The 12283-nt window shown below is 45.9% G+C and overlaps 1 protein-coding gene across 1 annotated transcript in view; it reads left to right on the forward strand.

The window, feature by feature from the left end:
* The first annotated feature begins 6970 nt into the window (after positions 1–6970).
* LOC129639977 (melanoma-associated antigen 1-like) overlaps positions 6971–12283 on the forward strand; it is a 33674-nt gene continuing 28361 nt past the window's right edge. The window contains exons 1-2 of the mRNA XM_055565266.1: positions 6971–6998; positions 10001–10131. Of these exons, the coding sequence (XP_055421241.1) occupies positions 6971–6998; positions 10001–10131 (159 nt within the window). The remainder of the gene's footprint in view (positions 6999–10000; positions 10132–12283) is intronic.

Consider the following 12283-nt stretch of genomic DNA (forward strand, 5'->3'; position numbering starts at 1 on the left):
GAGGGTGCTGCTTGACTCAGATGAATTGCTACTTCTTTTGATAACCCAGGAAAATCCACATAAACTGAGATCCCTTAGCTGTACCAAATGAACACACCCAAGGTATAAGAAGCAAGAATTTACTGCTATCACTTTTTATTTTCTAATTTTTCCACCAACTATATCACTGCTAAATAAATTCATATTTCCAAAATCATTCTAATTCTAATTCCATGTTATCTTGTGCAGGACCACAGAATAAAGTGGAAGTGTTCCTACTCTCTCTTACAGAACAGGAAAACTCTTCATCTTGAACTGGTTAAGTACAAACACAGTGTGATGATCAACGTCATTGACATAGTTAGATACTGGAATGCATTGTCTTCTATAAAAAGGAATAACATTTGAAAAATTCCTAAAGAAAACAGAGATGAGCCTCCATGTGATTGTAGAGAACAGGAACACAAAGATGCCACACACCAGGTTCCCCCAACGGGCCCGGACCTTCACTGCTGAGAAGGCTGACTGTTTCCTCTTCAATAACAAAGGGAAGAATCAGCCTCCTTTCCTGCCCCCTAGGACAAGCTGTTGGACATGGGCCCAGAAGGAGCCTGGCTGCTGCTCTGGCTCAGAGTCCTCTTTCCTCCTCCCTTGCAGCCTTTGCAGAGGGTTTGGAAGGAACTGGGACCCCTTTAACCAACTCTGTCCAGATATTCCAGGTCTTTAAACTTGCTGGTCTCCACATAGCCCTGGGGACCCCACAGGAACTCGTAGCAAGCAGGGTCTTCATCAGGCACCTTCCGGTACACCCGGTACCCCTCCTGCACCCACACTTGGGTGAACAGCTCCCTGGGCTCCCCATAGATGAAGTGTTCTTACCGAGACACACCCTCATCCTGTTGAGTGCTCCCCAGATCACCTCCTCAGGGGCATGGCCGTCCTCCACAGCAATCAGGCACAGGATCACCACCAGGAGGCCGGCCTTGGGCAACCTCTGCCCATCGCTCAGCATCTCACTGAGGGTGAGGCCCAGGGAGGGGACCAGGATATCGGTGTGCTCACTGGGGTCCACCTCCTTCACCTCCAAGCCAAAGACCAGCTGCAAATACTCTGAGGCTTGACCGAAGACCACCAGGAAATGGTCCTGGTAATCTTTGAGCACACTGTTCAGCACTTCTGCCTTTGTGATCAGCTCCTCGGCAAGACACCTGCTGAGCAGGAATTGCACCAGCTCATTCTTCTTCACCCGCAGGGCATCTCAGAGCCAGGATCTGGCATCTTCCTGGTCACGTGAGCTGCTTAGCACTTCATCTTGCCTGCTGAGGCCATGCTCTTCATATTGGCTCCCCGGACTAGCAGCCATGGCACTGGGAGAGGGCCAGACACCCAGAGGGCTCTGGGGGAGACTGGGTGTTGCAGCAGCAGCCACTTCCTCCAGGGTACCCCGGACCAGGAGAAGGAGAAGGTAGCTTCATCTCCTTCCTCTACTTGCTCCTCCTCCCTCCACCTGCTGCTGCTGCTGGTCCTCCTCCTCCTTCCCCACTTTCTGCTCCTCTTCATCCTCCTCCTCCACCTCCTTCTCCTCACCCCAAATGAACTGTGCCTCCATCAGGCCCTCTTCTTTTCTTGGATCCTGAAAGACTCTCTCAGGCTGGCAGAGCTCATTCATCCCTTGCATGATGACCAGGTTTGAGGTGCAGACAAGAGTGAGGCAGGGGGACAGATGGGGATCCTGCGCCTGCGTGCGAGGCTGGTTGTGAGCGTCCTCAGGTGAGAAACCCACCCTGGGCGGTCTGATTCAGGCCACTTACAAGTCTCCCCTTGAGGGGTGCTCTCAGGCCTCATAGAGGAGCTCCTCCTAAGCAGCCTAACCCCTGGTTACCTGAAGGAGGACGTGAGGTGGCTCACCAGTGTGCAGTCAGCACAGCTTGAGGATGTCGGGCTGACATGGTGGGGAGGATTAGGGCCTTTTGGGGTCCCCACTCTTCTGGGATGTGGAGTCCCTGGTGCACACTCAGGGTAGCCAACTCACCTTGACTCTTGGCACAGCCTGGACCTCCTCAGCTCTCTGCCCTATGGACTCGGGCCTCAGACATCTGCCTTCGCCTGCTGGCTCCTGGAGCCCCTGTGAGAGAAATGGAGGGACAACTCGGGAGTAGATTGTGGCACAGACTTGGGCCTTCTGTGCTGGTAGGAGGGGTGGACACTGTGAGGCCCCCACAGGCCACCACCCACAGGGTGGGTGGTCCTCTTGGGGCTTTCTTGTAGTGCCCCCTTTCCCCTGGCATGGCCTGGACCCTCCCCTATGGGAACTTGCAGGGTAGTGACCAGCTGTGAGGGACCAAGAGGTCTCAGACCAGAAGGTATGTTTAAGCAGGGCAGGACACACTACTGATGGTGATGACACAGATGGCACGTTGGAGGTAGCCTGGATCTCTTAAGAAGCCAGCCTAGAGATTTGCTCCTTTTGTTATTTTTCTAACCAGAACATGCTCCTCTTGTCTCTCTGTGGCAGGGGTTGCAGTGCTGGGAGAGGGGAGAGTACATACTTGAGGGAACACAGCCAGATCTGGCCTGACATTCAGGGCTTCTGCTCCAGAAACTTGGGATCCCACCCTGCCCCCAATAGGACAGTGAAAGCCTATAAGAAAAAGGAAGGCTCTGCCTCACATCTGGCTTCAGACCAGGTACCACTGAACTTCCCAGCCATAGGTGCTGGCACACCCTAAGGCAAGATGTGACTTGTGGTCCATCAAATCCAGCCCCACCCTGAACCCCAAACCCGCTGACTATGGTACAGACTGTACAGTGATGCTCCCCCACAAGATCACCCCTTTAAGATAAAAATAGATAATTGATGCACTTAAATTCCGATAGGCAGAGACAAATGGGAAGACAGATGGACTGGTCTCCACTGAAAGCCTGAGAGGATGTCAGTTCAGTTTTTAGTCGTGTCTGATTCTTTGCGACACCATGAATCGCAGCACACCAGGCCTCCCTGTTCATCACCAACTTGCAGAGTCCACACAAACCCATGTCCATTGAGTTGGTGATGCCATCTAACCATCTCTTCCTCTGTTGTCCCCTTCTCCTCCTGCCCTCAATATTTCCCAGCCTCACATAAGGTGGCCAAAATATTGGAGTTTCAGTTTCAACATCAGTCTTTCAAATGAACACTCAGGGCTGATATCCTTTAGGGTGGACTGGTTGGATCTTCTTGCAGTCCAAGGGACTCTCAAGAGTCTTCTCCAACACCACAGTTCAAAAGCATCAATTCTTTGGCGCTCAGCTTTTTTATACTTCAACTCTCAATCCATACCTGACCACTGGAAAAACAATAGCTTTGACTAAACAGACCATTGTTGCCAAAGTAATGTCTATGTTTTATTTTTTATTTTTAATATAAATTTATTTATTTTAATGGGAAGTTAATTACTTTACATATGGTATTGGTTTTGCCATACGTGCACATGAACCTGCCACAGGTGTACATGTGTTCCCCTTCCTGTACCCCCCTCCCACCTCCCTCCTTGTACCATCCCTCTGGGTGATCCCAGTGCACCAGCCCCAAGCATCCTGTATCATGCATCGAACCTGGACTGGCAATTCGTTTCATATATGATATTATACAATTTTCAGTGTCATTCTCCCAAATCACCCCAACCTCTCCCACAGAGTCTCTGCTTTTTAATATGCTGTCTAGGGTAGTCGTAACTCTACTTACAGGAGTAAGCTTCCTTTAATTTCATGGCTGCAGTCACCATCTGCAGTAATTTTGGAGCCCAGAAAAATAAACTCAGCCACTGTTTCCACTGTTTCCCCATCTACTTCCCATGAAGTGATGGGACCACATGTCATGATCTTCGCTTTCAGAATGTTGAGCTTTAAGCCAATTTTTCACTCTCTTCTTTCAGTTTCATCAAGAGGCTCTTTAGTTCTTCTTCATATCTGAGCTTATTGATATTTCTCCCAGCAATCTTGATTCCAGCCTGTGCTTCCTCCAGCCTAGCGTTTCTCATGATGCACTCTGCATATAAATTGCATAAGCAGAGTGACAATATACAGCCTTGATGTACACTTTTTCCTACTTGGAACCAGTCTGTTGTTCCATGTCCAGTTCTAACTGCTCTTCCTGACCTGCATAGAGGTTTCTCAAGAGGCAGGTCAGGTGGTCTGATATTCCCATTTCTTTCAGAATTTTCCAGAGTGTACTGTGATCCACACAGTCAAAGGCTTTGGCATAGTCAATAAAGCAGAAATAGATATTTTTATGGAAATCTCTTGTTTTTTCCATGATCCAGCAGAGGTTGGCAATTTGATCTCTGATTCCTCTGTCTTTTCTATAACCAGCTTGAACATCTGGAAGTTCATGATTCACATATTGCTGAATTGATTTGGAGAATTTTAAGAATTACTTGACTGGCCTCTGAGATGAGTGCAATTGTGTGGTAGTTTGAGCATTCTTTGGTGTTGCCTTTCTTGGGGATTGGAGGGAAAACTGACCTTTTGCAGTCCTGTGGCCACTGCTGAGTTTTTCAAATTAGCTGGCATATTGAATGCAGCACTTTCACTGCATCATCTTTCAGGATTTGAAATACTCAACTGGAATGCCTTCACCTCCAGTAGTTTGTTCATAGTGATGCTTTCTAAGGCCCACTTGACTTCACATTCCAGGATGTCTGGCCCTAGGTGTGTGATCACACCATCATGATTATCTTGGTCATGAAGATTTTTGTTTGTACAGTTCTTCTGGGTATTCTTACCACCTCTTATTAATATCTTCTGCTTCTGTTAGGTCCATACCATTTCTGTCCTTTTTCGAGCCTATCTTTGCATGAAATGTTCCCTTCGTATCTTGGATTTTCTTTAAGAGATGTCTAGTCTTTCCCATTCCATTGTTTTCCTTTATTTCTTTGCATTCATCACTGAGGAAGGCTTTCTTATCTCTTCTTGCTATTCTTTGGAACTCTGCATTCAGATGCTTATATCTTTCCTTTTCTCCTGTGCTTTATGCTTCTCTTCTTTTCACAACTAATTGCAAGACCCCCCGCCCCCCCACCCGGAAAGCCTTTTTGCTTTTTGGCATTTCTTTTCGATGTGGATGGTCTGGATCCCTTTCTCCTGTACAGTGTCACAAATCTCCGTCCATAGTTCATCAAGTACTATATCTGTCAGGTCTAGTCCTTAAATCTATTTCTCACTTCCACTGCATAATCATAAGGAACTGGATTTACCTCATACCTGAACGGTCTATTGGTTTTCCCTACTTTCTTCATTTTAAATCTGAATTTGGCAATAGGAGCTCATGATCTGAGCCACAGTCAGCTCCCAGTCTTGTTTTGCTGACTGTATAGAGCTTCTCCATCTTTGGCCGCAAACGATATAATCAATCTGATTTCAGTGTTGACCAACTGGTGATGTCCATGTGTAGAGTCTTTTCTTGTGTTGTTGGAAGAGGGTGTTTGCTATGACCAGTGTGTTCTCTTTGGAAGACTCTATTAGCCTTTGCCCTGCTTCCTTTCATACTCCAGAGCCAAATTTTCCTGTTACTTCAGGTGTTTCTTGCCTTCCTACTTATGCGTTCCAGTCCACCATAACGTAAAGTACATCTTTTTTGTGTGTTAGTTCTAAAAGGTCTTGTCGGTCTTCATAGAACCGTTCAACTTCAGCTTCTTCATCATTCCTTGTTGGGACATAAACTTGGATTACTGTGATATTGAATGGTTTGCCTTGGAAACAACAGAGATCATTCTATAGTTTTTAAGATTGCATCCAGCTGCTGCATTTTGGACTCTTTTGCTGACCATGATGGCTACTCCATTTCCTCTGAGGGATTCCTGCCCGCCGTAGTAGATATAATAGTCATCTGAGTTAAATTCACCCATTCCAGTCCATTTTAGTTCAGTTTCCTAGAATTTTGACGGTCACTCTTGCCATCTCCTGTTTGACCACTTCCAATTTGTCGTGATTCATGGAATTAACATTCCAGGTTCCTATGCTATATTGCTCTTTATAGCATTGGACCTTTTTTCTGTCACCAGTCACATCCACAACTGGGTATTGTTGGTGCTTTGGCTCAATCCCTTCATTCTTTCTGGAGTTATTTCTCCATCGATCTCCAGTAGCATATGGGGACCCACTGACCTGGGGAGTTCCACTTTCAGTATCCTATCATTTTGCCTTTTCTTACTATTCATGTGGATCTCAAGGCAAGAATACTGAAGTGGATTGCCCTTCCCTTCTTCAGTGGACCACATTCTGTCAGACCTCTGCACCATGACCCGGCCAACTTGGGAGGCCCCACAGGCCCTGGCTTAGTTTCATTGAGTTAGACAAGGCTGTGGTTGTAGTGTGTTTAGATTGACTAGATTTCTGTGATTCTGGTTTTAGTGTGTCTGCCCTCTGATGCTGTCTTGCCACACCTTCCTTCTTACGTGGGTTTCTCTTACTTTTGACATGGGGTATCTCTTCACTGCTGCTCCAGCAAAGCGCAGCCACTGCTCCTTACCTTGAACGAGGTATATCTCCTCACTGCCAGCACTCCTGACCTTGATCGTGGAGTAGCTGCTCTAGTCCCTCTTGTGCCATTGCAGCCTCCACTCCATGGACATGTGTTAGCAATCCTGAATTCACTAGAAAGACTGACACTGAAGCTGCAACTCCAGTACTTTGCCCACCTGATGCAAAGAAGTGTCTCATTGGAAAAGATCCTGATGCTAGGAAGGAATGAAGGCCAAGGAGAAGGGGTGGAGTGAGGATGAGATGGTTGGATGGCATCGGGGATTCGATGGACTTGAGTTTCAGCAAGCTCTGGGAGTTGGTGATGGACAAGGAATCCTGGTGTGCTGTAGTCCATGGGGTTGCACACAGTCGCACACTACTGAACAGATGAAATGAAATGATTACAATAGGGAGAATGCTTAGAACACAAGTTCTTAACGTGTCTCAAAATGAAACAGAAAAGAACATTTCGTTAACACGGAAAATAAGGATGGTGCGCAGCACCTATGTGTGGGTGTGTAAGTTTGAGTCTGCGTGTGTGTGTGTGTGTGTGTGTGTGTGTGTGTGAGATGTGGAAAGAGTTGGGGATGGATGAACAGGCAGCATGGTGGAGAAGTTTGACAGGAAGCGTTTCTTTCTGTAGTGAGCTGATTCTTAGAAGGAGCTGTTAAAGGAGTCAGAAATGTCTGACTCTTAGCTCTTGCTCAAGCGTGGGGGAAAGCTGAAGTTCAAAGAAGAGAAGCATGTCTAAAGTGTAGCGAAGCCTAGTTTTTGGGTATATTTGGATGATTGTGAGCACATGGCCAGTCTCTGCTGTTATTTAAGAGAGGCCAAGTCAGCCCTTCAACTGTATGGTTGTTATCAAAATTGCAAATCCATGTGCCTGAAGCAGAATGAGGCCCATCAAAACTAAATGTTAGAGTTTGGAACAGGGACAGTTTTATTACAGATTCATACAAGGATGTGGGTGGCTCTTGCCCTAAGAACCTAAAGTTACTGAACGTTTTCAGTTAAGTACATTTAAAAGCAAAAGTTAGAGAGAGTTGTGGTAAGTTGTTAAAGACTTCTTGGTGGCACATCCTTTGTGCTTAAAGTTAGGTCATGGTCAGGTAATAATGTTCCTATCTATCTCTACCAGGTGAGTCTTATATTCTATCATTCTTGCCCTGTCAAGAGAGGCCAAAGTCTCAAGGCACAACTTTCACCTTGAAATGTCCCTTCCTGAAAAAGCAGAAACAGATCTCATTTGGCAGCTCCTTCAGGGCAAGGTTCCCACATTCTGCCCAGCTCTCGTCCTTGATGGAGCCAGCCACCCAACCCAAAAGGTCCTGTCTCATCAGGCTGTCCAAGTGAGGAGACCAGTTTTCAGAGACTGAGGCCCAGGAAGATGGCCACTGCTAGGTTGCAGAGACAGGGATGGGGGAGAGATTCACCGCTCCTCAAGGCCTGGGCCAAGGCTACTGGAGGGCCTTAGTGAGGGCTCTGGAGCACTACAGGATGTCATCCCCAGTCTATTCCGTGGGACCTCCAGCTCACCCACTGGCCCAAGGCTGGGTGATATTCAGGACATCCAAAAGAATGCCTAAAATTGCCTCTTCTATCACTTTTCAGCTGATGACCACCACACCACCCTTATTTAGTCAATTCCCAAATACTCCCTTCTTGACAGTAACTGGGGGGCAGGGCACACCGTGGTGCTGACCAATAGCTAAGCAGGACAACGAATGGTCATTCACTGACAGGTGGCTGCTTGTGAATGGGGCCATCTGAGGCACCAAGCAAGGCTGAGCTACCCCTGTTGCCTACGAACAGGGTGGATAGAAATGAAGCACATCAATGGCTAACTGCATAGGGCTGTGCTCACTCTGCTCTGTTACATTGTGAATAGAATAAGAATCATTGTAAGGATAAGGTTTGTCAAAGAAGTTCTCAAGGTGGGCTGGCTTTGACATTCTTGTTGGCTTTGACATATTAGCTAAAATATATGCGGCACATGCAATCAAGTGGCAGCTGTTGGAGGGGCATATAGATAAGCACTGTTGACTGGCATGACTGGGAAAACAATGAAAAGAAAGATGTAAAAATGTTAAACAAGCATGTGAAATCAAAATCTGTGGTGGGAAAGAAGTCCGTCAAAAATATTAAAGCACACTGGACCCAACGTATCCTTATGGAACAGAGCAGCATGAGCACAGCCATTAGCAGGTAGCCTTTACTTTGACATATTACTCCACATCCTGTTACTAAGCATCAGGTCTTTCCCAGCAATTGGACAGTGCATCGCTCGACCCTGCCAATATGCAACCAACTATCAGTGAGATACCTGCTGGTATTTCTCCTGCTCAGCTATTGGTAAACTGCACATTGGGCCCTACCTGATGATACCTGTCAATGAGGGACCACTGGGGAAGTGATTTAGTCAAGAGACAGTGGTGCATTGGTCATCTGACACTTACCTTTGGGTAAATTACTATTATTATTATTTTTAATCGGGAATGTTTTTCTGGTAGATGGTGTAAGTTGAGTTTCCCTACTCAATATGAGAGTTGAAGTGTCCCCAACAATATTAGTGGAGGAGACATTTATGACTTTCTTGGCTCTGATGTGTAATTTTATGGAGACAGTGTATAGACCTCTGCACAACAGACTGAGGATTCACCAAGTCTTGGGGTCTCTAAAGCTCAGTGAAGTAGGAAAACCATCCAAGCTCTTCTTAATTACCTTTTTCCATGTTAAGTGCTTGCTCTTAAGTTCCTTAAGCCCCTCAAGAACCCCCACTAGGAAGAGAGTGGGCGAAAGACGAAATGACTAGACAACTCTGAGGAACAGATTTGGAGTGAAAAGTGTTTGGTAAAGGTTCATACAAGGATGGAGGAGGCAGGAGTGTTGAAGGGGAACATATAAGTCAAAGAATAAAGGGCACTGAAGGAAAGTCTGAGGGTCATGAGAAGAAACACCATGCCCCTGAATCACCACTCCCCAGAATCAGACACACAGAGGTGTCAGGGGTGAGAACGTTGTATCATGGCCTCCCTCAGCACCCACTAACCCATGTTGATGGGCACAGTGGTACACCGTGATGTCTAAGATCCCCAAAGCCACCATTGGCTGGGGGAGTGCCCAGCTGACCAATCAGATTGAAGGGTGTGGCTCCTCTTTGTCCTGAGAAGGTATATATAGGGAGGTGAGAGGCAGAGATTCTGGGTTAGGCCATTTCATGCTGTCATCATAAGGTAACCCGGAAGCCATGGCAGCCAATAAGAGTTCCAATGTGGTGTGCTTCAGGGGTGAAAGGACAAAAGAAGACCCTTTTTCCACAGAGATACAGAGGGAATGGGAACATAAGATGATTCCATCTATGCTCCCCACGTTTTCAATTGACTTTGCTGCCCAAGACCTCTACACTGCCTTTGCCTGCCAAAAGCCCTCATCAGCCCACATTTCTTTTCATGAAGTCTCCCTCCCAACTCAGATGTTATACCCTTTCCTCAAAACTAATACCCTTCTCTTGTCTTTCAAGGCACGGAATATGATCTTGAGGGGCAGAAGACCTCTAAAAGGAACCTTGAGAAAGAAAATCCGATCATATGCCACTCTGTCGAAGAAGGTAAAGAAAACAAGAAAAGCAAACTTTTTCCCGTTGCTGTGCACGTAAGAAACAGAATGAAAGCCGAGAAGGCTACCAAAATATGACACAGAGTCAAAGAAGTAGGCAGAATCAAAAGAGAAGGTAAGCTCAGCCACCACAGAATGAGAGACCCTGGAGAAGTATAAGCTGGGCAGAGAGTAACTGAATAGAAAAGGTCAGACAGTTTACATTTGTGTCTCCAGAGGTCTGCTTTCTTCGAAATGGCCAACCAGGAAAAGACTGACTCTCACACTAACATAGTAAACTGAAGGCTGTGATTAAAATACACATCAAATGGTGAAAAGATGATATTTGTGTGTGTGTGTGTGTGTGTGTGTGTGAATTTTCTGATGGGAAGGGAGTGAAGGAAGAAAAGAGGTGGGCACCTGAATGGGAAGGGATATGGGGTCCCAAGAGCTGCGGGAGCAGACCCCCAGGTCCCAGTTAGCCAGAGAGTAGAGGTCCGACTGGGTCAGGAGTCTGCACTGAAGGTGAATAACCCTGCTTAACCATTGATCTCAGAGGCAAGGAGTTTTGGTGCAGTGTTACTGCCATTGTTTGGGGTGTGGAGTGACATTAGGGTCTAGATTGCCACAGCCCAGATGACAAGAGAGCTTCACATGGGGATGGTGAATGTCAGACTTCCCCTGAATTAGGCAGGCAGACATCACCTCCTGGCCATTTACGTCTTAACGGGCTTTGTTGCATCACTCACCTATGCTGTCAGCTAAAGTTGCTCAGGAGGCACAAAATGCAGATACAACTAAAACCCACAGTTAGCACTCCCAAAGATTAAAATAATGTTTGGAGGGATCAGACCAAAGATCAATTTGGCCACTGTTATCCTAAGAAATTTGTGGGAGCAGTGTGTTCCGAAGGGCAGGGCAGTGGAGGTGGTCCAATCCTGGTGCAGATGACTAAAAGGATCACGACACACAGATAATATTTTTGACTGGGGGGCATCATGCAGATTGTGGGATCTCAGTTCCCTGACCAGGGATTGAACCGGTTCCACTTTTAGTGAAAGCATCGATTCCTAACCACTGGACAGCCAGAGAAGTCAGGACAGAGACTTTTGATAAAATATTAATATAGGACTGTGTAAAAGCTGGTCTTATATTTATCACCATCCCATAGTATTTCTAAATAACTACAGTCATAAAACATTCTTGCCCAATAAACTCTTTTGTTAGTCCAAGTTCTACAAGTTTTCGTGGTTTAACAAGAAGAGTATCGAGTATTTAATTTGGTGTTAACTTTAGTTTTGAAGTGTTTGAATAGTTTTAAGGTGTAGTCAATCAAATATGGAGATATATAAGGCAGAGTCTCTACCAGAGGAATCCCGTGTGTTTTCAGAAAGCATTTTTGAAACAATTAAAACAGAGTTGCACAATCAGCATCAAAAAAGTTGAGTTCAGATTTTAAGTCAATGCTATGGTATCTTTTATCTGGACTGCAGCTCCCTAGTTAATTTTTTTTTTTAATTTTATTTTATTTTTAAACTTTACAACACTGTATTAGTTTTGCCAAATATCGAAATGAATCAGCCACAGGTATACCTGTGTTCCCCACCCTGAACCCTCCTCCCTCCTCCCTTCCCATACCCTCCCTCTGGGTCGTCCCAGTGCACCAGCCCCTAGCATCCAGTATTGTGCATCGAACCTGGACTGGCGACGTGTTTCATACATGATATTATACATGTTTCAATGCCATCCTCCCAAATCTCCCCACCCTCTCCCTCTCCAACAGAGTCCATAAGACTGATCTATACATCAGTGTCTCTTTTGCTGTCTCGTACACAGGGTTATTGTTACCATCTTTCTAAATTCCATATATATGCCTTAGTATACTGTGTTGGTGTTTTTCTTTCTGGCTTACTTCACTCTGTATAATTGGCTCCAGTTTCATCCACCTCATTAGAACTGATTCAAATGTATTCTTTTTAATGGCTGAGTAATACTCCATTGTGTATATGTACCACAGCTTTCTTATCCATTCATCTCCTGATGGGCATCTAGGTTGCTTCCATGTCCTGGCTATTATAAACAGTGCTGCAATGAACATTGGGGTACACATGTCTCTTTCCTTTCTGGTTTCCTCAGTGTGTATGTCCAGCAGTGGGATTACTGAATCATAAGGCCGTTCTATTTCCAGGTTTTTAAGGAATCTCCACAC

This window comes from Bubalus kerabau, chromosome X (assembly GCF_029407905.1).
Source record: "Bubalus kerabau isolate K-KA32 ecotype Philippines breed swamp buffalo chromosome X, PCC_UOA_SB_1v2, whole genome shotgun sequence".
Lineage (NCBI taxonomy): Eukaryota > Metazoa > Chordata > Mammalia > Artiodactyla > Bovidae > Bubalus > Bubalus kerabau.